Source organism: Numida meleagris, chromosome 6 (genome assembly GCF_002078875.1).
Source record: "Numida meleagris isolate 19003 breed g44 Domestic line chromosome 6, NumMel1.0, whole genome shotgun sequence".
NCBI lineage: Eukaryota > Metazoa > Chordata > Aves > Galliformes > Numididae > Numida > Numida meleagris.
Window position 1 is genome coordinate 12,701,578 of NC_034414.1, and position 26,522 is coordinate 12,728,099.

Genomic DNA, 26,522 nt, shown 5'->3' on the forward strand with positions numbered 1-26,522 from the left:
CTAAGGTACTGTATGATACGCTCCACAATGGCTGTAACATGATGGTAGAATAAGGCAAGTCAATAGAATCCCTCCTAGGCTCACTTCAGGAAAACAAACATTGGATGTCAGCAGCTACATCAAACAGCGTTGCCTTGAAATTTTGAGGTTTCCAGCTTTCATCTGTCATAAGGAAGTTTAGTTACAAACTCAAGACGTGAATTATTCTCGTTCAGGACACAGGCGTAGCTTCCAGCTTCCATACTTACTGTGTAACTAAAACAAAAGAAGGGTTAAGCTGATGGCGCATGAGCTAGGGTTGTTTGTAAAGAAAGTGCATTCAACACAATTCTATAGAGGAAGAAAATATGCAACAAGTTTTATTCAGCTTAAGTCCACCAGCACAAAGATTACAGGAAATAGAAAGTGCATTAATAAAAGCTAGTATTTACCAAAAAGAAAATATATTATTGATTCAAAATATTTTACAGTTGAATGATGCAATAACTTATTCTGGGCACCTACTGATTAAGAGAAAGATCAAGAAAATGGCTGCTTCACAAGGATATCTAACTTCCCAGTTAAAGTCTGAGAGTTTAGTAGAGATCACTGAGTCCAGCAGTCTTCCTTGCTTTCTGCATTAATGCTCTCAGCTGGAACTGCTTGCGAGACAGAAGACGTACATGCTGCAAAGAAATAATAAGAACAACTGGCTGATAAAAATGGTAATTCTATAGCAATCCAAATTTTGAAAGCATGACCCAAAAGAAATGTCTGTTTTGGGAAAGACTAAATGTGTTCATCAAATAGCGTTTTCTTGGCTTAGAATAACTTGCTACCAGATACAACAGTATATTTTTATGATTATAATAATCAGATCCTTGCATTCCTATCAAAGAGAGTAGTCATACATATTCTAAGGTGAATGAAAGACAAATAAAATTCCCATGGTATCGCTTCTTTTAACAGTAGCTAAACAGAACTAGCAAGCTACATAAGAAGGAAATATGTCTCTACTTAGACCACTGTCCACTGAACATTTAAAGCAAAGCTGAGGTGGTAATGTGGTGGAATCTCTCACCTGTTAGAAAGAGACAAGTCTGGTAACTCTTGTTAGCCAGGGGACCCAGTTAGAGTGTTACGCTTTTGCACACTAATCTTTTCAGATCTAACGACTACACTAATTACTATGACATTTTGTGAAGTTCTAGTCTCCATGTTAAAAAGTGTTCTTAAATATATTCCAAAGTTCAAAACAGAAGTAGATTATTACATCAGATACGAAAGAAAACTTTTAGCATTAAGAACAGCAAAGAAAATGAATAAATGATTTAAGTTCTCTACTAAAGGCACAAAACTTGCTGGCTTTTCATGAACAGCTTTTTTTTTCCTTCTATGAGCCTAACACTCCGCTGCTTGCTGCAAGAATGGCATTGACAGACTGCAAGTGGAAAGATGCCCAAGTTCTTGAGCCACCTTTAAAGTTGGTTTCTCCAAGACCAGTAGCCTAGTCCAAAGGAAAGCCTGTGCTGACACTAATGGTAAATGACCTCTATGTATCTATAATGCTTTTAAATCAGCCCATCTTAATCCTGATACTCTTGAGACTTGTGGTTTAACCTATATGTACTTACTGTATTTCTTCAGTGAGGACATCATTAACATCAATAAGCTGAACATAAGAATTCAAGGTACTTAGACACATTTGAAATATCTCAAGAAACCTACCTTTAAAAAGACATCTAGATCTATCACTCCACGCCTCAGTGCTTCCCCAAGATAAAAGATGGTGTCTTCAATTGCATTTTCCTCTGCGTATAAGTTCAGGATCTGCTTGTAAAGTGGTGCTGTAGGAATGATAACTTCATCTATGTCATTATTTTCTGATTGACTTTCCATTTTCTCTAAGGCAGAACTGAGCTCCTCGTCCTTCTTTTTGAGAAGTTCGATGTTCTTGTCAACTTCAGCCTAAAAACATTTAAGATGTTTATTTCTTAACTCTCAAGAGCTGAATACCTGCTTCTGTCAAGATGACTTTGAAACTGTTAAGAGTTTTAGAAACGCTACTTGATTCTTCACGTCTATATTCACCTTCATTATGATTTTTGTAAAAGAACGAGCTAGCAATGTTCAGATTTGAGATTCTACCATCGAAAAAGTAAATGCTATTTTAGATTATAATGCCAATCCATTACCGTTTACAAGTTTAGAGAAGGCATGCTAACAGTCTTACTAAGTATTTTGAGGGTTCTACATGAGGAAGAACGGTTTAAACTAACGGAAGATAATAAAAGCAAAGCCAAAAAATGGTTTTCTTTGGAGATGTATGCTTTGGAGTAAGTTCCTAGACAAGTCTGCTGAGCACGGATCACACCAAGTGAATCATCTTGACTGGAAACAGACAAAACATCCTGGTTTTACCACCAACAGTAACTACAGTTAAACTGCATCTGTATGAGAAGCACCTGCTCCGAATTTGCTTCCTTATATTTCCCATGCCCCGCAGCTAACAAACTGGAAAAGATTCTTGTCCACATAGTACTCAAAGCCATACAGAAGTCCTAACTGACTTAGTCATGTCTTACACGGAAGCCGGCTCATACGTTGGACCATCCTTCTTGCCTTTTGACACACATTGGCAGTTCTATTATGTCCTTCTTCTCCAAGATAGCAAAGACTACAATTATACGCTGCATTTACATCACAGATTTATACAATGACACAATGGTATTTCCTGTTCTCAGTTCCTTATTCATAATTTCAAATAGTCGCTTTCTTTTTTTAAAAAACAGAATTTGAACATTAAGCTGATTGTTTCAGAAACTGGTCATCAGGCCCAAAATCTTACCCCCAAGCAATAACGCAAGGAGCAGATAGAGCAAGCAGAAGTTAGGCCTTCATGAAAAAACTCTGCAGCAAATTCTGAGCATGAGGAGTAGGAGAGACTTGTTTGGAAAAACTTGGAGTTATAAAGGAAAGATGTGACTAAAATCAGTGTGTCTGCACTATGACTCTAAAATATTCTCCAGCATTACTGTCACACACTGTTAGCCAGAAACTGACACAATGATTTAAGTACTCCTATACCACTCACCATCTGTGGGGGAAAAAACACTGATACTGTTCCTGTGCTATTAACAATAACATTTCTAAGACACAAGACAATGCATCTTAGGATCACCGGGATTTCCATCTTGCTTCTGTCTGGACACACACACCTCAATTTGGAAAGAAAATACACACTTAAAAAGCAACACACTGGATGATATTTCTCTCGTGCTGATATAGACCGGGGTTTCAACTCAGCTTACCACTTCTTGATCCAGGCGAGTTACCATCTCTTCCAGTTTCTGGTGTCCTTTCTTCAGGTCCTCTTCTGTCCGCTTCAAGGCATTGAGTTCAGCTTGTGCACGATCCATTTCTTCTTTCATCCGCCATCTCAGTTTATCACTGACTGCTGAAATAAGGGAAGCTCGAATGGTGTCTTCACTGATAGTTCCATCTCTACTGGGTCCTGCACAAGAAAATTCACCAGCATACAATTAACTCTCTCTTCTGCACTAACTTCAGTATTAAGCCAGTTTGGAAAGAGTGGCCATCTTGCTGTGTGTATACAAAACATCAACAAGACCACACACCTCAGAGAATCCTTAAAACATCCAAGGAATGTTTTGGCTCTCCACTGCTAAAGAGAACAAGACTGCATAAATCCATCTCTTCTCCCTATGCCTTTTACTCTATTCCCATATGCTTTCCACACAAAACTTACATCAAGCCATATATTTGGGAAAACAAATCTATGCAACGGACAGAAGGTAATTATAAGAAAATGTACATCATGCTTACTAATCCATCAACTTATTCTAAAATTAAGAAAGCATCAGATGTTGACAATTACTAATGTTACTGCGTCTTACATAAAAATTGCACCAGAATGTGTATAATTTTTAAAAACTAAAACTAACTACTACTGGGGGAAAAAAGGAGACTGAATTAATAACCTATTGCAAAGATAGGCTTGTGAAAATGCAAATGGCACAAGACTTGACCTGTTCTACACTTCTGGCTTAAGTAATCCAACCGGCTGCCAGTCAACACCATCATTTTTAGCATTTGGTCAAGTATTAGAATCAGCAACAGAAGCTGTCAAATAGTACCACACATACACAAGAATTTAGCACCACTACTTCTTGTGAAAAGAAGAAAAGAACAGCACTTTGTGCACTGACAAGTAAAACTTAAATCAAGTTGGACTTAAACCACGAGGGACAAAGAGTTCATTCAAAGTTCAGCACTATTACTGTAAGACAGCCAACTGTAAACATACATCTTCCTAATCCAAACAAAAAGGTCCTATTTCACTTTAAGAACAGCATCAGTGTGATTTCAGCTACTGTTTAATTTATCCAATGAATTATTCTCTATTATGCCACAACCAGTAATCAATTCTACTTTTTTTTTTCCCCTGGTCTCTCTCACTCTTGGATATTTTATGCAAAGTTCCCTTTAACAGTAAAGCAGGACAGAAAGAAAAAGTCACAACTCAACTAGCAATTAAAGTTCGCATGAAAGTGCCAGTGGACAAGAAAAAGGTCTTTGCACGTGGATCATCAGTTAGATTTTATATATCTTCCTAAAGAGCATGAACCCTTAGCATTTTCTGCCACTTCCATAATTAGTGCAGCTTGGCGAAGATTTTATGGCAGAGAGCCAGTAAATCCAGAGAGCACTGAAACCCTTAACCTTTACCAGGCAGAGTCTGGTTTCAGAACTGACCTTACAGAACCAGACTTGTGGCTGAATTAGATCACTAGTGGCAGATAACTGAACTGAATGAAAAAAAAGAAAAGGAACTATTTGAAAAACCGGCTATTATTAAAAAAACGGAAGCAAGTCTGAGTACTTTTGTTTAACTCCAAATGAGCTCACTAAAGGAAATACTCCACCATCATATAAACAAATTTTCAAGCTGTAGCTCCCTAGAAGTTCCCAGTAAGCTAGCATGGTAAACCATAGTCCAACAACAGCGGAAAAAAAACCTGAATAGGAAAAAAACTTTTGCAATTTCAAGGAAAAGAAGTTTACTGTAAATACACTGGATGACTAAAGAGACACCTCCACATTTCCTCTGGCATGAGATAAACCATATGTAGCAGGTGCATGACTCTCAGCTAGCTGCAGCTAATGAATCTGCCTCGTGTTGAATTGCTACTACAAAATCTGGCATTACAACATGGTACCAGCTGACCTAACTCAGGACTTCTGAAGTCTTCTGTAATACCTGGTATATACTCCACCCCTCTTCATCTTCACTGAGGATGAAAGGAAGAAAATAAATGAAATACGACACACGTATTTTAAATTAACTCTTGGCCACACAAAAGCAAAACAGGATCTGTTTTCAGAGAGAAACATTGCAGAAAGCTGATGCTCCCTAGAAAGGTTCCCAAAACTTCACTGCATATCTGACAATGACAGCCAGCGTGGATTATCGACCCCCAAGGATCCAATGACACCCCAACAGTGAGAAGTACTTGGCTTTCTTGTAGACTGCGTGGTAGCCACATCTCATGTCAGAGTGGAAATGACTGCTGAAGTGACTTTCAGAGAACACTTGTGTAATACGTAAGCCTGAAAGAACTTGGACACGAAGGATGGCATAAGGCACAAAAAATGAGAATTATCATTTCTTGTTGTTTCCAAATTCTGTAACAGAACAACTCCTCAAGTACTGTTAAGAGCAAAATGGAAGCATCTGCCTTCCTTTGCCAATCTGTGAGTTTGCTTTGTTCCCAAGAAGGTGAACTAAAGCTTCAGGATGGAAGAGCATATAAAAATAACTGGGAGTTCACACACAAAATTAAGAACTTGTGGATATTCTTTTAAATTACAGTGCAAGAGATTATAAACACCTGCTAATCTGAAAAAAAAAAAAAAAACATAACTGTCTGCATCCTTACCATGTAACTGTTCCAAAAGGACTGTCCAATTGCAAAGTCACTGCATCACCTTCCTACTTAACTGGGGAATATTTTTCACTGGTTCCTGGTCCAGTACACATACTCACAGTAGAATGGAGGCACAGAGCAGAAACAAAGGTAGTGCAAGTCCCACAGACAATTAAGTGAAGACAAAAGCATTTTTAAAAAGCAAGATGACAAACAAAGAGCAGTACAGACAATCAAAAGTCACCTACAGTTTAATGGTGAGGGAAAAAAAAACCCTTAGGTTGCTCATATACACTGTTTTTCAGCATATTCATAGAGCAGACACAGTGCACTGCACACAATCAGGAATTTTACAGGTTCCTGAGTGAAAAAAAAAAAAGTATAAAGCAAAGAACATAAACTGTGTCTTCTTCTGGGTGACTTGTTCTTCCCTATTAAAGATCAGTATTTTGGAAGGTCGGATGTAAGAACTGTGAATTCCTTTTGTCATTGTTGCTCTTTATGTATCAGTTACAGTGGGAAGCTTTGCTTCCATGAAATACTTTCAGAGTTACTCACCAACAGTAGTCACAGGAGGCTGAGAAGGATAGTACGGAACATTAGTGGTAGGTGGGAATGGAACACCAGCTGGGTAAGGATAGCTCGGGAAGCTGCTTTGACAAAGAAACAGAGGCTGAAGTTATTTAATTACTTGTAAAACTCAATCCATGTCACCACGTTAAATATTTATTCACGTCATGTTTAAACGACAGGCCGAATTACACTTTCTCTTTTCCTGTTCACACTAACATCTTTCACAACTTGTATTGCTGATATAATTTAACTTGATATTTTACCTGAAGACCTACCCAGTTATTTCTTGGTCAAGCATTTAGATCATTCCAATTTCTCTAAAGGCTGTCCTTCAATATCTAAGTTGCCTTTCTAAAACCCAGAAGTAGCCAAACCAAATTGTTCTAACTACAGACTGACAAAACATTCAATCCTAACATATAAGAAAAGTTAACAGAACTACTGAACTTCTTCCTGTAAAATAAAAAATGCTGCACGCAAAATACATTATGAGCACTTTAAGTAAGTATATTTAGGAGGAAAAAATCTGCCACAAGAACATGGCACCACCTCTCTTCTTCACTCCTTAAAGCATGCTCACAGCTCTTACAATTTGTTTGCTTTTCAATATCAAAATATTATGTACTACACTAACTCCTCATACACTACTAACAGAATCAGGACACTGGGATGTCAATAATTAAGAAAAAAAAAAAAGGTACTAACTAGAAAACAGTTGGCATCTTACTATTTGTTAAGAAAGAATGTTATTTGTTAAGAATGTTAATGGTGAATGCCAGAGCTGACACACAAGCTGCTCCTCTTCTAACTTCCAAAGAACATTGCAGAAAGCAACAGTTCATTTCAAATGACACCTGAAATTACTACTATAATAATTCTGTTATAGATAATTCTGTTGTGACTCATTTTCAGTTTTCAATCTTTGTGAAACAAGACCTAGCACCGGCAGGAAGAAAACACATCAAGGTTCATATTAATCCAATAACTGCTTTGTTCAATTATTTGAGTTGCTCATTACCCAAATACTATCAATGCTGTTAAGAAAAAGAAAACAACTTTTAGGAATTTATGTCTTTCTATAGCATGTAAAAATAACTGCCTTAGAAAACTAATGAACTATGTAAGTGAATCAAGATAACATGTGGGAGTTAAGTAATCACTTTTCAAAACATAACTATCACCCAAGTATATTATAACTGAACTAAGCAACTCTAAGAACATGAAATATTTCCAAACTTCCTCTTGGCCATTAACAAAGAGTTCAGTCCTCTCTTCTAAACAAACGGCTATCACGATAATTACATGATAAATACCAAGATCCAAATCTGTGTTAAAAAAAATGCAAATGGAACAGAAATAAGACTAGATTCTGTTCAGTGAAACCATCCACTATGTCACTGATGATGAGAAGTGCCTGAAGTAGTTCTTACCTTGGGTTTGCAGTGCTTCCTGCTGGATAGGGAGATATTCCTGGCATGCCAGGCACATAGGAAGCTGAATAAAATAATGATTTTATGTATTTTTGCTTTTCAGAATTTTACCGTATACAAAGATCACACTAGTGAGATGGCATTACGCTGTGATACCATGCTTTGCAAAATACTGAACAATATTTATTAAGATATTAATTTAAAAACACAGTAAGTAACTGTACTAAGTAAAATATTCCTGCTTAAGAAGAAGTATCTGCAGGAAGGGAACTCAAAAAGGAGGCACGTTCAAGATTACATACGTGACTCTGTTTTTATGTAAAAGCTGAGAAAAATAAAATAACCTTTCCAATGAGCTGTTCTCCTCTCCTCTGCTCATTAAATATCAAGCGTATAATTTAAGTACCTTCAGAATAAACAGGGACAACAGTCGGTTAGCTGTTTAACAATCCTATGCTATTTAGTGATTTCCGTCATTTAGAAATTACACTTCTGAAAAACTTCTATCAACAAGTACTCCTCAGCAATTTTATGTTTCTTCTTAGAAATCTATTATAAAAATTATGTTTTGAATGTATTTATTGCACACTAATAGTAATTTTAGGAGTGTTACATCAAATGCGTTCTTTTATTAAAGAAGTCTCCCTAGCTATTTTCATCTTCTAACATCTCAAATGATTCAGGGTTTTTACTTCTTAAATAGTGTATCTAGAACTTAGAAGACAAAATGTCTACAAAATAAATTAAGAAAAGACTACACTAGTTAAAACTAAGTAGCTATCAATCATGTGAAAATCCAGAAACACTTTTTAAAATTACTTCAAATATACTACTCTTGAGCGACTACAAAGGAACAAAACAGTGATGTTTCAACTCATGATCCTTCCTTAAAGCACAATACAGGTCACAGTTCCCACTGAAACTATACTTGTAGTGACACCTGCTGTTCTTGGAAAACTCAACAGCTTGTTCACTGAATCACCTGGTGCTCTTATGATAGGTAGGCTAACACCAGGCAAGCCATAAAGCCCCACGCACTTACCTGTAGCCAGTTCTCTCTAACAGTCCCATTTAGCTACCCCTCTTCGGTCCCACTTGGTTACTTGTTTGCGGCTCTCCCTTGCCAATTGAAGCACGAATTTTGCCCCCACCTCCACACAAATTCTTCCAAAAGTGCAAGTATAGCACAAGTGAAATATTATCTGCCAATGTAGGAAATCATTTTAGAATAATATCACTCGTCAGCGAACGAGGCAGAAAGCCTTTGGAACACTCTTTGGAATGTGAGCATTTGTGTAAATGAGTAACCCAGAGCACTTACTGGTTGGTGGGCCAGTTGCCTGGTACGGCGGGTAGCTGGCTGAAACAGTGGGCCGAGAAAAGACTGGAGGTTCCTCAGCAAACACCACAATCATAACTTGAATCAGTTCCAGCAGGTCTGACTGGGGCTGCGAGGATAAGCACATCACAAGTTGCTGACTTCTGCTAACAGTTGGTTTAACTGACTAGAACAACAAAATGGTACCACTCGACACACACACAGATACGTTTACTACTATTTATACTACACAAGTGCTGAACTACCACTCGTGCTTATTAAATTTATTCCTCCTGATGGCTTTCGATAGAACTGAGCCTCTTCTACAGTTATGACCCTGTCAGCACATTTTATCTTCTTTAAAAGTCCACGTTTTAGTCAAAATGTCTGAGGCCTGCACTGCTCAGTGGATTTAGTTATTAATAAAGCAAACAGATGCATATACTCAAAGCTCCAGCAAAGTCTACCTCAAGTAGTCACACAGCGCTTCACTTTAACCTGAGATTAATTTCAGCCAAGAGATGCTTCACAGAATTCACAGTTTACCTTCAGTAAACATTCTTATCACACAGTAAATATTCTTATCTTTGTATCAGCCCCCTGCTAAGCAAGGAAGCCTTTGCTGCACTGTTCAATCAGACGGGCTGTCACTAAAGGCACAATTAACCAGACAACAAAATCCACAACATTCTGACTGTTAAGATATTAACAGTAATCAATCAGTTCTTTCAAAGGAAAAAAAGCCATCTGGATTAAAATCTCAGAAAAAGAGAGCTATGTTTCTTGTTACACATGGTACAACTATCTGAAAATAAATAAATAAATCAGAAGAATAACTTAACAAGTTGAAGTTCCCTGTACTTACGTATTTCCACTCATGCAGGTAAGGAAGGTATATCTTGCCGTTAGCATCAACGTGCTTCCCAGTTTTTATTGTCATTGAGCTAGTGGGTTTAACAAAACAGATCGGGGGATTGAAAGGGTAGGTGTCCAGCAGCCACAAGCAAATGGGGATATTGTATATGTTACCTAGAAAAACAGTTTGAAAGATTTTAGGAGTCTTGTCCTTTTGTATTCAGATTTTTAAAGCGCTCCTGACATCAGCAGAACATAAAGTACTGAAAATAGTATTGAAATATAAACAGAAGTTAGAGAGCTGCACAAGCACAGAGCAGCAGCGATACAAACTACAGTTTTGTTCCACAGCAAAAACAGAAAAAACTATTTAAACCATTACAGTGTGGATAAGTAAAAGATTTCACAAAAATACTGATCACTGAAGTAGTGTAACTGAAGCGTTACAAACAGAAACAGTTTTTCACGTGATTTGGTAGAATAAATAACAATACAATAGTGATAATAATAACAAAAGCATACCTCTGTAAGGCACAGGAATGGTTCCACTGAGGCTCATCAACTCTCTAGATGAACCGTCGTTAAAAACTGAAAGGGAGCAGACAGCATTTTGAAAACAAAGCTATGTGCTGTGTCAATCTCTGTTCAGATTATACCCCATCCATTTGTTAACGTACATTTCAGAAGTTACATGCAGAGGTTATGTGCGAGCACATGCGTATATATACACGCATATATATGTATATATATATATTTTACGTATATCAACTCAGTTTGAGAAGTTCTGCTCTTGCACATCTCACTGGTAAATGGTTGTCTACAGTCACATAACTTCTTATGAATAACGTACTTCTGAGAAATGGTTTACCGATTATTATCAAGCCACCTTTACTGCAAATAAAACTACTTCCTTCTTTACAGTTGAAGTAACACATTAATTTTCTCATTGCTCACTTCACTGTACCAACCAGCTACAATTGGCTCTGTGCTCAAACCTTCCACGGCAGCTTAGGAAGAGGTAGGTAACAGAAGTTAGCTTCTTGCTACAGCTCAATGCTATTTTGCATCCGATCACTCTATCTTAATGCAAACTTGCATACCTTAAAGCACCATCACAATTATTCATTTTTCACAAAATATTTACATTAATTTACAATACTTTTAAAATAGAACTCTAGACATATCTTTGTGTCACAGCAAATTGAATTTGTAAGAAATCAGCGATCTCCAGGGCACCCACTGATAGGGCATCTCTGAGTGACCAAATAAAAGCTAAAGAGGTGGAAAAACGTACCACCTCCTGGCACCTTTCTGAACTACTGAGTCTACTGCAAAAAATAAACGTCTGTTCCAGGGAAGTAATGACATCAAAGATCAAAAAGAGTAACTTTAAATTTTAAATTCTAGCTTTAATCTCCTTATTCTCCACAAAAGCTGCCAGATATATCTTATACGACGACAATTTGATAGGAAAAAGTTGCTCAAGCAAAGCCTTACCGTATGAATCCATGACAGGTTTGAGGTCCTTGTACTGAGAAATGACACTGTTTGTCTCCTGTATAGTTAGGTCTCTATACTTATACTGGAAAACAAAAGAGAAATAAAGTCTTCAGAGCCTAAAGCTTCAGTGTAAATTGCTTTTTGTTTTACAAAACAGCCTGTGTTTAGGAAGTTATAGATGGACATTCTTCTGCACTCATATTTTTTTGAATAAGATTTTATTTTTTCCACATAAACGAACCAAACACTTCCTTAACACCTTTAACAAGGTGTTAGGACACTTTTATTCTTAAATAAGGGTCCGTAGATCAAGTGTTCCTGGGAAAGCTATCACACTTCATTCATATTCTGCCATAACCAACATCACACTTTAAGCAAAGGCAAGTGTTGGGACACAGTATTTATCAGAAGTTAATTACCAGCATTACATAAGGCACACATTTCAAGAGGCCGTACTAGGAACGCTGGTTTCATCCCCTTGCTTTTATCTCAGCACAATGACCCACAGACAAGAAGAGACGCTCCTGGCTGAGCAGAGAGCTGTTTCACCATGTGGTGCGGCTCTTTTAGCTCTCTGCTAATTACCACTAAAAACTAACAACCCAGCCCCTTGCCCACACTTTCAATGCATTACCAAAGAATGCAATCTGCAGGTGGCTCAAGGACTAGACAGCATCCCTTCCACCAGCCATGGCAGGAAGACAAAGGGCCCTGCACAACGTGATGTCTGACGCCCAACACAAGCGGGCACTGGAAACAAAGCAAGTGAATTCCAACACTATCCAAGAGCAGAGCACTGCACAGCAGCTAAGGAATATTACATCATTACAAGACAATCTTCTTCTGGGTTCATATAGTTAGTAACTGAGGGTTTACAAGAAATGTTAAAACCTCTTTGGAAAGTGCAATACGCTAGTGACTTCTAAAAAGATAACTACAATTGACTGATTTAAACTCAAACTTCTTTTCCTCCTGAAGCCTCAGACAGCAAACACACTTTCCTCATTGTACCTATCAGGTAACAGAGCAAAAAGATGAAGTTGTCCAGGATCAGACACCGGATGAACGCTGATGCTTGTGCTCACTCAGAGTAGGGCTTGGCTTTTTGTATCTCACACACTGAGGTATTCCTGTAGGAAGTACCACCAAGACGGTGGTAAACTATTCTCTACAGAACAGAGAGCGTAACTATTCTTGAAAAATGAAAGGAAATGGTGAAATAGTAACTTCATTTTTCATCAGGTGCAAAGTTCCCTGCACTTTTCATTGAGCTGATGGGAAGCCAGATGCTGCTTGTGGTATAAGAAGGGCATACGGTAGAGTGGGAGAGGAAGGCAAGGCACTGCCTTACATTCTTTTTTTTCCCTCCCCACAGCATGTCACACATCAGCCACTCCTTTAGGGAAGCCGGGTGAGTACAAAGACACACAGAATACCATTTACTTACGCTGAGTTAGCGTTCAGCATTCACTTTCAAGCTGATGACAAAAGGGCCGCACTGGACCCTGTGCATGGAAGGACCACCAGCTGCGATCAGACCTTCGTCTGTCACAGGTCATTTTTAAGTCGGGCAAACAATGTGACTGAACGTTGATAAAGCAAAGCCCCCCACACCAAAGGCACAGCTCACTGCAGCTACCTGGCCGCCGGGATTTTCAGTTCAAGCTGCTGGACAAGGCCCGGTTTCCACCTGACTAACAGCTTAACTCTACTGCACGACTCCCAGTGACTAGCAGCCATTTACCTCGGCGCGGGTTTTGTTTCCTGAAACGTCAGTGATTAGAAAACAACACCCCTCCCCACCGGCGCAGGCGGTGAGGACGAGCCTCCCCCCCCGCCGCAGCCCGGGGCCGCACTCCGCCTCACGGCCGCGTCCCACACCGAGCGCCCCGCGGCGGCGGGGGCGGCGTCCGCGACCCCCGCCCGAGGGACGGACAGCGGGGAACCGAGCGGCCGCCGCCGCGCCCAGACAACTCCGCCGGCGGGGAGGGAAGGGCCTCTCGGCGGGCCCGGCCGCCGCCTACCTTGGCGAGCATTTTCTTCAGCTGGCTCTCGGAGAACGCCATGGCGGCGGCTGCCGCCGGCCCCCCCAACACAGGCAGCGCCGCGCGCCCGCTTCCGCCCGGCGCTGACGGCACTTCCGGGCGGGGAACAGCGCCCCCTGGCGGCACGGAGTGGGCACGGCCCCGCCCGCCTGAGGCAGCGCCCCCCGCTGGAGGCGGGGCACAGCCGGCCTGGCTGGGATGCGAAGCGCCAGCTGCTGCTGCCGGGAGCTCCTGCGGTTATTTTTCACGGAGTGTTACACAGACACTGCACTGACGTTTCTCACTAGCGGGGGTTTGGTGTTTTATGACGTCTCATCAGTTATTAAAAAAAAAAAACAAAAAAAAAAAACAGACGTGCAGCATTTGACGATTAAAACCGTTAGCAAGAATCCCCAAGATCAACAGAACACCTGGACTGTTCACACTGGGATAACAATAAGAGGAAAAGAAATACACAAACAAACACAAGTCCGGCCCCAGCATCGGGCACTTGTTTAATATAGTGTTTAAGTCGCGCAATTGCAGCCATCACTGATTCTGCCCCATCAGTGGCCAACAGAAAGAAGGAAACTGCAGCATTCACTGAAAACCCACCTGAATTACAAGTGCTTTTCCTATTTTTACCAATATAAGGTCCCAGTTTATGCAGCTCTGGCTCTTTGTAGATATAAACGGAAGGCAGAAAGGAACGGATCTTTGGCTCTGATGTGTGTTGTGCTTTGGAAGCCTCACTGCAGAAGGTTACAGATCCTGTTGTCTCCTCAAGGAGCTACATTCTCCTCCCCAGTCTGACAGCAAGCGGCTTTGGATCAAGGCCTGAACTCCAGCCACCTCCGCACTGCCCAACTGGCAGATCTCATTCCCCACCTGGTGCCTGTCCCCTGCTCCTCCTTTCAGGAAGGGCACCCATTCCAGTGCCGCACAGGAACATACCAACACCTGCAGCACCCAGAAACCAGGAGGAGCTCTTGTTGGCTCTGCGCATCCAAGTTTCCAAGGAGCTGGGTAAGCTCCGGACCTAGGCTGTGTCCTAACGAGGTGCACAGAGCTATGAAAAATCCAAGGATCAGACCAACATTAGCAGCAAAAAACGAAACAAAATACAAAGAAAAAACAGGCACATGTCACCAGATTTTAGATAAAACATTCTTGCACATTATTCTCCTCATTTTGGCTACCAAAAGTGCACTTTCCAAGTCAGACATTCCTACCGGGCAGTGCAGTATTAAATAATTTGAACCTACACTAAGTAAAGAAAGCACTTTTTAAAGGAGGTTAGAAAAGTTTGTTTTGCATACAAAACTGTATGCACGAAGCAACCCTTCCTGCCTAGCAAAGCTCCAACTTGCATGAGCAGACGCTGTAGCTTCCTTTGTGCTTACACTTTTAGCTGCTGCTGAAGGTCATGAATTGATCCTGCACTACTTTGCAGTTTTTCTTGCACTGGTGGATCTTCTTCTAGCGTGACCATTTCAACCACTCCACTGGTTCCAAGAATACACGGAAGACTTAAGAATACTTCACTGTTTATATTGCAAAATCCCTGAAACAACAGAAAAAGAACACGGTCATACAAATACGTTATTTCTGTTCTGTTCTTACCTGAAGCATGGAACTGCACCTAGTAACTTTTTAATTTTAACTAAGCGAGGATATTTCTTCACGTTGCATGATTTTGTAAACCTCCAGTTATTTTAGATTCTGTGCAGCGGATTACAGCAACTGTAAAGTATTACTGTACAGATAAAAAACCTTGATGCCACAGGCGGAAGAGTTTCCCCGTGTAAAAATATCTGACCTCTGCAATGCAGGCAAAGCTTATTCTACAAGATACAGTTTAACCAGTTTCGTTTGTGGAACAAGCAGCAGTACTTTTTGTATGATAAGTTCTCCTGGGACTGAGCAAAATGACTGTTTCAATGCAGCCAAACAAAGCTATCCTAGGAAAAACTTTTAAATACTGATCCATGTATTCATTCTAGATGGACTTTACCAAAGTTACATCGCTATAATTCATTTACAGTATAGACTTTTTTTTCCTTTTAGGGTCTGTATGTGAAATTTTACATTCTGTAGTTACTCTACAGTTTAAGAGACTTGTCACTCCTCTACTTTTGCGTTGTTTGTAAACAATTAAAAATATCACTTGAAAACATGATGAAACTAGCTGTACATCTGCTGTAATTGATGCAGTAAGAAGTCTTTTGCACTCTATTTCCCTGCACTGAGAACTGTAAGGGACATAGAAGCAGCCAATAGTTGTTTCTACAACTTTTTTTCTTCTATGAAATGACTTAAAACTTTAGTGAAGCCTCTTGGGATGAACTTAAAACTGTGGACTAAACCGTGCGTGAAATTACATGTAGCTTAATCGTCTAAAGGATGTTAAGTATCAAGGAGTAACAAAAGCAGATAAAACTTTCAAAACTGGTCAAATAAAGAACTGGCAGAAAATGCATTTTATACTTTCCTAAGTGATATGGAACTCTTTTGGCCCCTGGAAAAGTCTACACTGAACACTGAAAACTTGGAAACTGTGACGCATTTCTCTTCATTTGCCAAACGGAGCTGTTCCTGGGGAGCTGGTCAGCAACCATGAACACATTTTCCCCCAATTGCTTGTATTTGTTTTGAAAACAATCCACTTCTAATATTGGTTTCAGGTTAACAGAACAACTGATCCATATTTCATTTGGACTGGAATGAATAACGCTTGTTGGAAGACAGTAACAATAATAATGCTACTTCAGAACAGCTGCTTTATGTGGAATGTCTGTGCTGATAAAAATTAATGGTCATATCCAGTATAAATTACATCATTATAGTGGCGACCTAAAGATATTAATTACACATTTACCTTTGCCAGAGTGGATACAGAATGAACCTTCCTTTTATCTTTCAGGATGCTGTCCGTTAAATCAGCAACTGAGAGCCCAACAGACCAGGATCTCTGACCTTTTCCCTTGAGAACTTCCATAGCTCTATATAAACCAGGAAAAGGGGAAACACGTGATGTTTAGATTTTAATTAATCCTCTTTTGATTTATATGTTAAAACTTTACAGACAGATAAGCGTACCATAAGAACACGATTCTTCATTCTGAAAAATTACAAAAGAGAACAAAGAACTGCTTAAAGAATGCCTTGATATATATTTTACCCAGAGCAGTAACAATTATCTTCAAGTATATACACTTACAAAGAAATGAATGACACATAGACCTAGAAATTCCTAGAAACTCAATGCATGAACATTCTAGAGTGAACTTCCTCCTCTTTGTAAGGAACTGAGGGAAAGGAAGCTGAAAAAGCCAACAAACTGCAAACCAAGTGCCTAAGCATGAAGAAACATGTGAAGGTTATAATGGAGATACCTGTTAGCCACCTTCTCCCTGGAGTTACGAGCTGCCATTGTTTCCGTTTCATTTGTAACTGCCTTAGAGCTGGTCCACGATGGTACTAGACAGAAATAAACACAGCATTACATGTACACCTAAGCAGCAACTAAAAGAAGGATGAAATAGGTTGGGGAGATGAGAAAAGGAAAATAATTAATTAAAAAAGAATCTTCCAAACCTTCCTTTCCTCTTAACAAGACAAATGTAAGGTCTCTGGACTGCCGAAATAAAACTACAGTAGTACTTGTCCTGAGACACTTGCTTAAAAATGAATTATTACATAAAAAAGTCACATCAGCAGCAGCCTAACATACCTTACACCGCACTTCCTTCCTCTTTGAATATCTCTGACCTGCATTGTTACATCAAAGCATTTGAGGTTGTATTTTTTTTTATTTTTATTTTTATTTTTATTATTATTATTATTATTTTTTACAACAGTGACAAATGTAAAATATTGTTGTTACAACTCCAAGCCTACAGTCTTGGGCACAGATCAGAATCTTATTCTTTAGAACCACTATTAGGAAAAATCACTACCCTGCTCATTACTACCTTCAGTACGTTTTTCAACCATTCTTTCATTAATGCCATTAGTTAAATACTGTCAGGACATTAAACACTCATAATGAGTATCACTTTACCTTTGTCTTCCCCTTGTTCACCAACAATCCAAGCATCTTTTCCCAGTGCCTCTGCCTGCAAAAGCTTTGTGAGTATGTACTGAAATCTCACGGTATCCAGATTGCCACCTACTCCAATAACTCTGCTTTTGGGAAATGCACTCAGCTTCCACGACACGTATGTCATTATTTCAACTACATATGAAAGGGAAAATATATTGACAATAAAGGATCAAAATTCAGCCCATTTGAAAACTGTTAGTCAGAGTTAAAAAAAACTCCAGAGCAACTCATTTACTTTAGAACAGGTAAAAGCATATGAGAATATTTCAGTTTATTTAAACCAAAACACCAACTCAGATGGGGAGAACATGAAGAAAACTCACAGCCCACATGAAGTTTCCAGAGAAGTCAAATGAAACTTCAAAATGAGTCACTACGCTTCCCTTCACCACAAATCTACACACTTAAATTTAATGCAGCCAGTGGTTCCCTTCCCCGCTCCCCATTTGGCAAGGTCTAAATGGTTCTAAAGGTTCTAAATTTCCACAGGTCTAAATGATAAGAAGGCTAAGAAGCACTCGAAAAAGGGAAAAGGGCTAACGGCACCTTCAGCCTGTTTACAGGACAGGTAGGTTCAGGTGTACTTCTTTTTTAAGAGCATTTTTGCTTTTCTCTTTTCATGGCATTACTGACTGAACAGATTTAGACTTTTCTCTAAAATATAGCTGCAATATGGTCTGTGAGTTTCATCACAGAGCACACAACACATGCACCTATCCTTACTGCACAGGAGAAACATAATAAACACTCACAGCTGACAAGACAACAGTCAATGGATGCTAATCTTGTAGATACACTGACATTTAAGCTACATACAGAAATACGCAGAAATACATACCTTTTAAACAAATCAAAGTACACTATTTTCTTTTATCTTGGTAATAGTTAAAAAAACACTCAGTGTCCTGCTCAGTGCTGAAAAGGAAAACATCTTTCAGAGTAGCAAGAATTTCTGACTAAGGATGCATATTTGGCAGTAACGCGTTTTTAAAACAGCCCAGAGAGAAGCCATCGCAGGGACAGAACATCAGCTGAAGTACCAACACACCTGGCTGAGAAGCAACAAGCAGCACGGAGTTCTGACTGTAGTGCGATATTGCTGGGATAATTCCTCTGAACAAATCCACATTGCTTTGTATGACATCGAGGTACGTCTGAGCATTACCCAGAGAGTTAACTGTAAGCACCACAACTTTTGAATCAGTTGAAGCAGAAAAATCTGAAAAGCAGAAGATGTGTTTTAAGAATGTATGCCATTTTATCAAGTTTTAGATGCAAAATCAAAACACTACTCTAAATGCTGAACTGCAACATCCAGCTTAAGTTAGGGATTCTTCCCCTTCTATCTTGCCCCCAGCTCTCTGTCTACAATGGGGGACACCTCTGCAGCACCTGTAAACAGCTCTTCCACAGAACCAGTATTTCTACTTCCAAGCTGACAAAGATAGAAGAGAGACTGAAGTTTGCCCAAGGTGACAGAGTACAGATCAGAAAACAGTTCTGACACAAGCTTTCCAAACTTAATTTTCTCAGCAGAGGAGAAAAAAATAAATACGTCTACGGAAAGGCTCCTTCATTTTTATTCTGACTTTTAAAAGAAGGGCAGAGACTTCATTTCAACAACATAGAGGGTTGCTGTATCACAGCTAAATATAAATATTTAATAGGTAACAACAAAAGCATACACAGAGATTTGTGGCATAGTTGCACAAGTTTAGGAAAAGAATGCGCACACAGCAAAATTTGCAAGATAAGATCAAAGGATGTAGAACAGGCAATGCCAGGTGGAAGAAGAATAATCAAGTGAGACACCTGGTGGAACGAGAAACTAAGATAAACTACATTAGAGGCACATGAAAGCCTCCCTTCTTGCCTTGCAGAGGGTTCAAGGCATGAAAAAACACCACGGACAAACAAGAAGTGAGGATGAAAGAGGTCACTCCACTCACTTCCATCTTCTGTTGTAGAAGAGCTTTTGAGCTTCACCATCTCAACTTCTCCAGCTAAGCCTATCAAGGACTGTAGTCATCACCACTAACTATGGGGACATGGCATTGATTCTGCTGAACTGTACACTCACAGCTAATTGACAACCAGGTCACAGAATGATCTAGGATGGAAGAGACCTTCAAGATCAACATGTCCAACCATCAAACTGACCTGCTGAGTCCCATCACTAAACCATGTCCCTTAGCGACACATCTGTATGTCTTTTAAACACTTCCAGGGACAGGTTAGGAATTAATTTCTTGAATACACAGTGATAATGATTAAGAATTAACCACTGGCCATAAACCAATGTTTAACAAACATCGGCTGAGAAAAGCAGTACTTTGACACTCACCTTTATTTATGAGTCTTTCCAACACTGCTGTCACAGCTAGTTCTAATTCCCTATATACATACCTTTTCTCACCTTCTTGCCCTCTCTGCAGCAGTGACACTGATGCACTAGATGGTATTCCTACATTTCTGTATGTGTCCAAATTCAGTAAAAACCTCTTAACCTGGAAGCAGGCTCAGACACTTCTACCTCTATCAACAATAAAGCCTGAAACAGAAGCAGTTCAAGCTTTACCGAGCCCTCCCTTACCAGTTTTATCGTAGGAAGATGAGAACAAGCAAGAAGCTATGAAAAGATACCATCTTTTTAAAAACATGCCGGAGCTTCTAGAACTCCCCAAGTGTCCTGTTCTCACTGAGATGAGCACAGGTGCACACAGTACAGCACTAGCTCCCACTTCAGCAACAACAGCCAGTACCTTTGCTGATCTCTACATTTGGCAGAGCAAAGATCTCCAAATCCATGGTTCCTCCTTTTGCTGCACCTTCAGAAAGATCCAGAAGAACCACCTTGTCAGCAACACCCTATATGAGTAAAAAAATAATATGGATCAACAATAAAACCTAACTTGTTCTTGCCACTGGTGGGGAATAAAATAAATAAATAAATATATTTTATTATATATATATATATAATTATATATATAAAAAAGCAGAATGACGAAGCATAGCAGAAAGTAATGCTTCTGTGTGTCCATAAATTAACAGGAGGGAAGAGGCAAATGACACAGGCAGTGACAACAACTGTTAAAAGCGCTGAGCTACTTCTGTGTCAGACACTAATAACTAGGTTGGAAGCCCCTGTATTAATCAGGTGTACAGCTACTTATAATAATTACGTACCTTTGCTACAACCGCTAGCACACATGCAATGCCAAGATCTCCAGCTCCAACCACAGTAACTTTGTTAAAGAACCCTCCGTTTTTGTCTCCACCAATTTTACTCTTTGATTTCATGTCAGTCTCTCCTACAATTAAAAGGAAAACACAAACTTAAGTGCTGATCCATACTACATCAATACAGGTACTGATGCTTCATAAAGGACTGTGGCTGGATCAGTTAATCCAAATAACATAAACTTCTTCAAAACAGTAGTCAAATCTGATCAAGGAAAATTCAGTGTAACTCCTTAAAAATGACTTCTCACTGAATGGAAAGCATATGCATAGCAGAATTTAGGCACGAATACCATACAAACAATACTCCCTTTGCTACTGTTACAGTATGAATCTATATCATAGGAGAAAATACGTAAAAGATTTAAAATTTTGAAAAGACGTGCAAAATTGAATTTTATTAAAATACAGTGATCTGAGGTTGTTTAGCCAACGTTACTGGTAATGCAACGATCCTGAACATAATTCATAGAGATTTGTAACAGAAATACTGATTGGAAATGCATACTGCATGCACAAAGATTCAGTTATTAACATTAGGTGGGCATCCTTATGATATAAAGTAATAACAAATAAAACATACGTTGCGTTAGAACATTACAAATTTTTTAAAACATCCACACCTTCAGTAATCCTTGCAATGTAGGACAGAAGTTCTGACTGCCTGTCTGCCTCGGAAGATGACAGCGAATACAAAGGCAGCTCCTCCTCAAATTTTGCAATCATTTCCTTGATTAATCCAATGATAGTTGATTTAGGCTGAAATATAGAAAGAAGACAAAACAGCTGAGGAGCAGATGAGCTCAGCTGAGCTGAGTTTTGGCGGTTTGGTCCTTGGAGCAAACACACAGTGAAATCACTAGAAGTTATAGCAATAGAAACAATTCCATCCATGGGAATTTCTATAATAATCAGGAAAAATATCTCTCGTCATTTTTAGAAAACCAGCTTTCAGTAACTAACTGCCATGGGCCTGACAGTCGCCTTTAAGTAAGTTATCTAATGCAGGGCATAAAATCATTTAGCAACAGCACTGGGTTTTCAGTCTCCCTCCTAATGATTCATAATGTTAAACTGAAAAGAGACACCTCCAAAAGATTGGAATTTCCGCTGAACTTAACCAGAGACACTTCGTTTGTCAGGTATCATTATTCATTTTTCACTGCACTACAGGGCAAAGAGTCAAAAGGGTCACACATGAGGCTTACAATGTTTTGTAACAGAGACAATCCCCCTATTTTTTTCCCAGCTAAGAACAGTTTTCCCTATGATCACCTACAACCTTCCTTGCAAACCCTTCGGACCAGCTGAAAGCCATAATTTTGAGAGGCATAACATCACTTCTCTTAGCATAAGCATTCCATATTTAACAAGCAACGCAAAATACAAAAAGCCCCAAACACTGCTCTCCACGTAGCATCATGTGTTATTCCCAGACACCTCCCTCCTCTTACATGGCTCCAGTTCTGCAGGTAGGGCAAATAAATCCTTCCGTGAGCATCCACGTGCTTCCCCACTGAAATGCCCATGTTGGCAGTCGGCTTCAAGAAGCAAATGGGAGGAGCAAAGGGATGAGAGTCCAAAATCCACAGACGAACGGGTATGTTATAGGAATTACCTGTTCAACACAAACCAAAAGCCATTACAACCTTCTCACTTTCTGAGAAGAAACACTAAGAAAAAGGTCAGTATGCACGTGGGTTCACATTTCATAATAACAAAGACAAAAAAGCCAGACAAATCACTTTCCAGATTTGCACTCAAAAGCTGTTATGTCACTTAGGCTGGTTAACAGAAGCAGACTTGTCTGGATCACCTTGGAGCATCACTGATTGAGTTTTGATTGACACAGGTCTTTTTCCCCTTGCTGTTTCTCCACTAGTATTCTGCCAGCCAGCATGTCCAGTTTTGTAGCCAAAGAAACTTTTTACAGCCACCTACTGCAATCTTTCAATTATTTTTATTTTTTAAAGACTCGTGATAACTGATGCTAAGAGGTAGCTATTAAGAGCTTTTCCTAAGGCTTCAAAGGCTTTACATTCAGAAATAAATAATTATTTACTAGTTCTTTCTGATCGCTGTCTGTAGAAGCATAGGGCTTTCGGAATTCATGCAATCTCCACTGGATCCAAAATGTTTGCCTACACAGTCTCACATGGTATGATTTTTTTTTTTAAAGTATTTACTTGACTTGAGTCATAGAACGGTTTGAGTTGAAAGAGACCTTAAAGGCCACGTGGTCCAACTCCCCTGCAATGAACAGGGACTCCTACACTAGATCAGGTGCTCAGAGCTCTGTCCAGCCTTCCCTTGACTTGTCTCATAACACCTTATTTCAATGTCTATACGTACATAAAAACACTTATTTATGGAACAGAAATGGCTTCTGCCAATTCAGGCAAAATCCCAAGCCACCTTTAATGAAGCAGCAGTTCAAAGAGCAGCATGGGTTATACCAAATCCTCAAAGGCATGGCATACAGACCTGTATTCACAGTCTTACTTGATTCTAGTGTACGTGTCAGTTAGCCCTGAGCACACCCAGAATGAGAAAGGATGCCTCACCCCATACATGCAAGCTTAGTACAGCTTCATCTTATAATTTAGAGGCATAGTTAGCATGTCTAAATCTGCCATTCTACTTTATTTACAGCACATTTAGGAGCAAGCTTAGCTCCTGTTGGCTGCTAGAAATGAGGCACAGCACTCTCATTTCTTCCCTCTTCTCCAGCCTGGCTTCCAGAGGAGAAAAGCTATCACTGCTGCCTCAGCCACGCGTTTTTCTCAGGCTCTCCACAACCACTCAGCATGGCGTGTTGTTGGGATGCACAGCCCATAAGGAAACTACACGCAGCGACTCCTACCATATTTCACTGGGACAGTACCGCTGAAATTCAGGAGGTCTTTCTGGGACCCATCCTTGAAGGCTGAAACAACAACAACAAAAAAAACCAAAGTGATGACAGCAATCTTAATGCAGAATGACAACGATACGCTCCTAGTTTGTCCTTAGAAACCAGAGGCACCGCTCTCACAGGCGGCACCGAATCCCACCCTGCCCCGCCGTGAGTGGTGCTTCCCCGCGGAGCTGTACGGAACTGGGGCAGGCGAGAACCCACGCTCCCTTCAGAGAACCGCATCCCTGCTTACTGTAGGTGTTGATGGAGAAGGAGAAGTTCGGGTGGGCCCTGCTGACAGCCGTCACTTCCTCTACGGTCAGGTCTCTGAACTTGTACTGGCACCGGGAGACAAGAACCCAGGCAGAAGCATTACGTTTCGGCAGCCCCGCCCTCGCCTTTCGATTTCCCGACCGCGGACCGCCGGGCACCGCACCTCCGCCGCCCCCCACCACGACCAACCCCTCCCGGCCCCGAGCCCCCGCCCGCACCTTGCCCAGCTGCTTCCGCAGCGCCTCCGCCGACACCGCCATGGCCGCCGCCTCCCAGGCGGCCCCGCGCCTCCAGCCCCGCTCCGCCCGCCCAAGGAGCCGCCTTCGCGAGGCGGGGCCGCACCGGGTCCCGCGGGAGCTGCGCGCCTGACGCGGCTTGTGGTAGAAACACGGAGGTTACCAATGGGCAGCGACTCACCTTGAGGCTGAGGGCTGTAGCGCTGCTGAGGGGCCGACTACAGCTACTGGCTGCTTTCTTTGAGACTTGATAGAAAACACGGCCAATTACATAGGAAATAAGCTGTGGTTCCTTACATGCTAAGAGAGAGTAAAATAAAATGAGGAGCTCCCGGAACATGGAGAACACGGCTTGTGAGTTTTACTTGGTTCTACACAAGAGGAAAATAACATCTCCTCTGTTTTATAATGGCATACTTCAGGTCTCATCCTTGGCTTAGCCTTGCGCATTCTGTATCTTTGTGCTATCTCAGAGCAAAGCCAAAGGAAAATGTTCTCGAGAATGTGAAACTACCACTGCCCAAGAAGCATTTCAAATAATTCCCTATGGCAGAAAAAAAATCAAGCAATAACATAAACTGCCTGAATTAAGAGCAATGGAAGAGGAATTGCAAGTTATAAATATTACTTGCTTTGTGCAAAATGTGCATTTCTGAAATGCACCTGAGTGATTGTTGCAGACGCTGAAAGTTCTGAAATAAACGAAGATCAAGTGCAATACAAGTGGTGGGAGCAAGAGCTTCCTCACCAAAGCCAAAATTGGCTTCAGCTCTGGCAATATCACAGGTAAAAGCATTAATTATCTCACTGTCCACCTCTGTCATTGCACCTAGGAGATGGCAGGTATGTGCCTTTCCTCAGCTTAGGAACATAGAGGAACACAGATGTCGTATTCAAGGTACAAAAAAACTTAATGAAATTGCACACGTGGGGAAAAGGATATAAACTAAAAGAAAGACCCACACAAAGAACTGGACAGAGAAAATCCCCAAAGCAAATAAATCACCAGCTGGGGAAAGTCATTTACCAGCTGCAGACAGAGGTTAGGACCGAACAGGGGATACATTTCATTACCTCAGGAACAACTTCTGTGTTTAATTTCATTCCACACAGTACGTTAAGCAGGGTACTTGAAGGCTTTTTGGATCCCCGGGCTCATAAAAAAAAATAGATAAATGATTCCATATGCATTTAAACTGGTAAGTAAAAGACTATCTGTTGGATGACTAAATTGCAGTTCTGCCTTGTGGAATTAAGATGTTATTTCAAATTAAAGTTACAGCTAAAGCTGCCCTCAAACAAGAGAAAGAATTTTTAAAAAATCAGAGTGAAATAGTTCTATTGCTTCCAGAGAGGTACAGCTTTGTTGGCTGGATTGTGATAAATCAATGTAGAATGACCCTCTGCCTATTTTGCTTTAAGATAACGACTTACTAGAACATTGAAGACATACTAAAAATCTCAAGGGCATTCCACTCAAGGTAAGATTTCATGCCTGCAAAACAAGGTGCTGGTTGGCCACTGATCAAATGCTAAGGGGCAAAATAATTATATGATGATGATGATGTTTTGAAAAGCGTAACAGTGTGCAAGCCTTCCTTTTTCAAGCAGAAGGAGGCAGATGGGCTTAATCTGATGAAGAGCATTCATTTATCCATTTGGAAGAGTTCACAGTGCTAGCTAACCAGAGCAATCGCTGGCACTGACCTCCAGCTGTCAAAGCAGTAAACGGTTCCACAGCAGACAGCGGCAGAAAAGGTTCAGGTTCTTCACATGGGAAGAAGAGAACCTGAGAAAGATGCTGCTTATGAAACTGCAAGATGAAACACCATTCTCCAGGCGGAAGAGATGAAAGGCATCTTGTACACTTGTTTATATCATCATTCTAAAATCCACATTCCTCCAAGTATATTTTATGTTAGAAGCCTAAACCATAGGAGATGCCAATTAATTTCAGCTCTTTTCTGAATGCTTAAGTGACTCCATTAATTTTTTAATACATTCTTGCGTCCTGCACAGGAACAAGAGAACAATTCTTCTTGGAGAATGTTCGGCCTAATGCTGTTCTATGTGACAGCTCAGAGGAAAACAGCAGAAAAAAAAATGTCTTCTATAAAGTAAACCAGTGAGAAATAGCAGTAAAAT

At 40.2% G+C, this 26,522-nt stretch overlaps 2 protein-coding genes across 7 annotated transcripts; both read right to left on the minus strand.

The window, feature by feature from the left end:
* On the minus strand, positions 332 to 13,783 carry TSG101 (tumor susceptibility 101). Of its 2 annotated transcripts, none has more exons than XM_021402207.1 (10): positions 13,628 to 13,783; positions 11,601 to 11,685; positions 10,626 to 10,691; positions 10,114 to 10,277; positions 9,252 to 9,378; positions 7,931 to 7,994; positions 6,486 to 6,577; positions 3,291 to 3,493; positions 1,708 to 1,947; positions 332 to 665 (listed from the first exon to the last, which is right to left on the minus strand). In XM_021402207.1, the coding sequence occupies exons 1-10, from the start codon at positions 13,667 to 13,669 to the stop codon at positions 576 to 578; spliced, it is 1,173 nt and encodes a 390-aa protein (XP_021257882.1). In that variant the 5' UTR covers positions 13,670 to 13,783; the 3' UTR covers positions 332 to 575. The 2 variants fall into 2 exon arrangements, with proteins under 2 accessions (XP_021257882.1, XP_021257881.1); XM_021402206.1 differs by having other exon boundaries at positions 6,486 to 6,580.
* Positions 10,638 to 26,380, minus strand: UEVLD (UEV and lactate/malate dehyrogenase domains). 5 transcript variants are annotated; one of them, XM_021402197.1, is made up of 14 exons: positions 24,559 to 26,380; positions 24,122 to 24,206; positions 23,836 to 23,898; positions 22,427 to 22,590; positions 21,596 to 21,731; positions 20,919 to 21,043; positions 20,495 to 20,600; positions 18,781 to 18,951; positions 17,691 to 17,864; positions 17,023 to 17,107; positions 16,506 to 16,629; positions 15,031 to 15,191; positions 11,601 to 11,685; positions 10,638 to 10,691 (listed from the first exon to the last, which is right to left on the minus strand). In XM_021402197.1, the coding sequence occupies exons 1-13, from the start codon at positions 24,715 to 24,717 to the stop codon at positions 11,667 to 11,669; spliced, it is 1,572 nt and encodes a 523-aa protein (XP_021257872.1). In that variant the 5' UTR covers positions 24,718 to 26,380; the 3' UTR covers positions 10,638 to 10,691; positions 11,601 to 11,666. The 5 variants fall into 5 exon arrangements, with proteins under 5 accessions (XP_021257872.1, XP_021257875.1, XP_021257873.1 ...); XM_021402200.1 differs by lacking the exon at positions 24,559 to 26,380 and adding an exon at positions 24,360 to 24,483; XM_021402198.1 differs by lacking the exons at positions 10,638 to 10,691; positions 11,601 to 11,685 and having other exon boundaries at positions 14,118 to 15,191.

What these genes read in the sequence shown, in the direction of transcription:
- TSG101 (XM_021402206.1), bottom strand. Translation starts at nt 13,669, where the DNA reads ATGGCGTTCTCCGAGAGCCAGCTGAAGAAAATGCTCGCCAAG. An exon ending in GGCAACTGGCCCACCAACCA is followed by an intron (nt 7,995 to 9,251) that starts GTAAGTGCTCTG and finishes TATTTTATTCAG; the next exon opens with CTTCCTATGTGCCTGGCATG. An exon ending in CTCGCCTGGATCAAGAAGTG is followed by an intron (nt 1,948 to 3,290) that starts GTAAGCTGAGTT and finishes AAATGTTTTTAG; the next exon opens with GCTGAAGTTGACAAGAACAT.
- UEVLD (XM_021402197.1), bottom strand. Translation starts at nt 24,717, where the DNA reads ATGTTCCGGGAGCTCCTCATTTTATTTTACTCTCTCTTAGCATGTAAG. An exon ending in ACCTGCAGAACTGGAGCCAT is followed by an intron (nt 21,732 to 22,426) that starts GTAAGAGGAGGG and finishes TCTATATTTCAG; the next exon opens with CCTAAATCAACTATCATTGG. An exon ending in AAATGTAGAGATCAGCAAAG is followed by an intron (nt 18,952 to 20,494) that starts GTACTGGCTGTT and finishes TCTGCTTTTCAG; the next exon opens with ATTTTTCTGCTTCAACTGAT.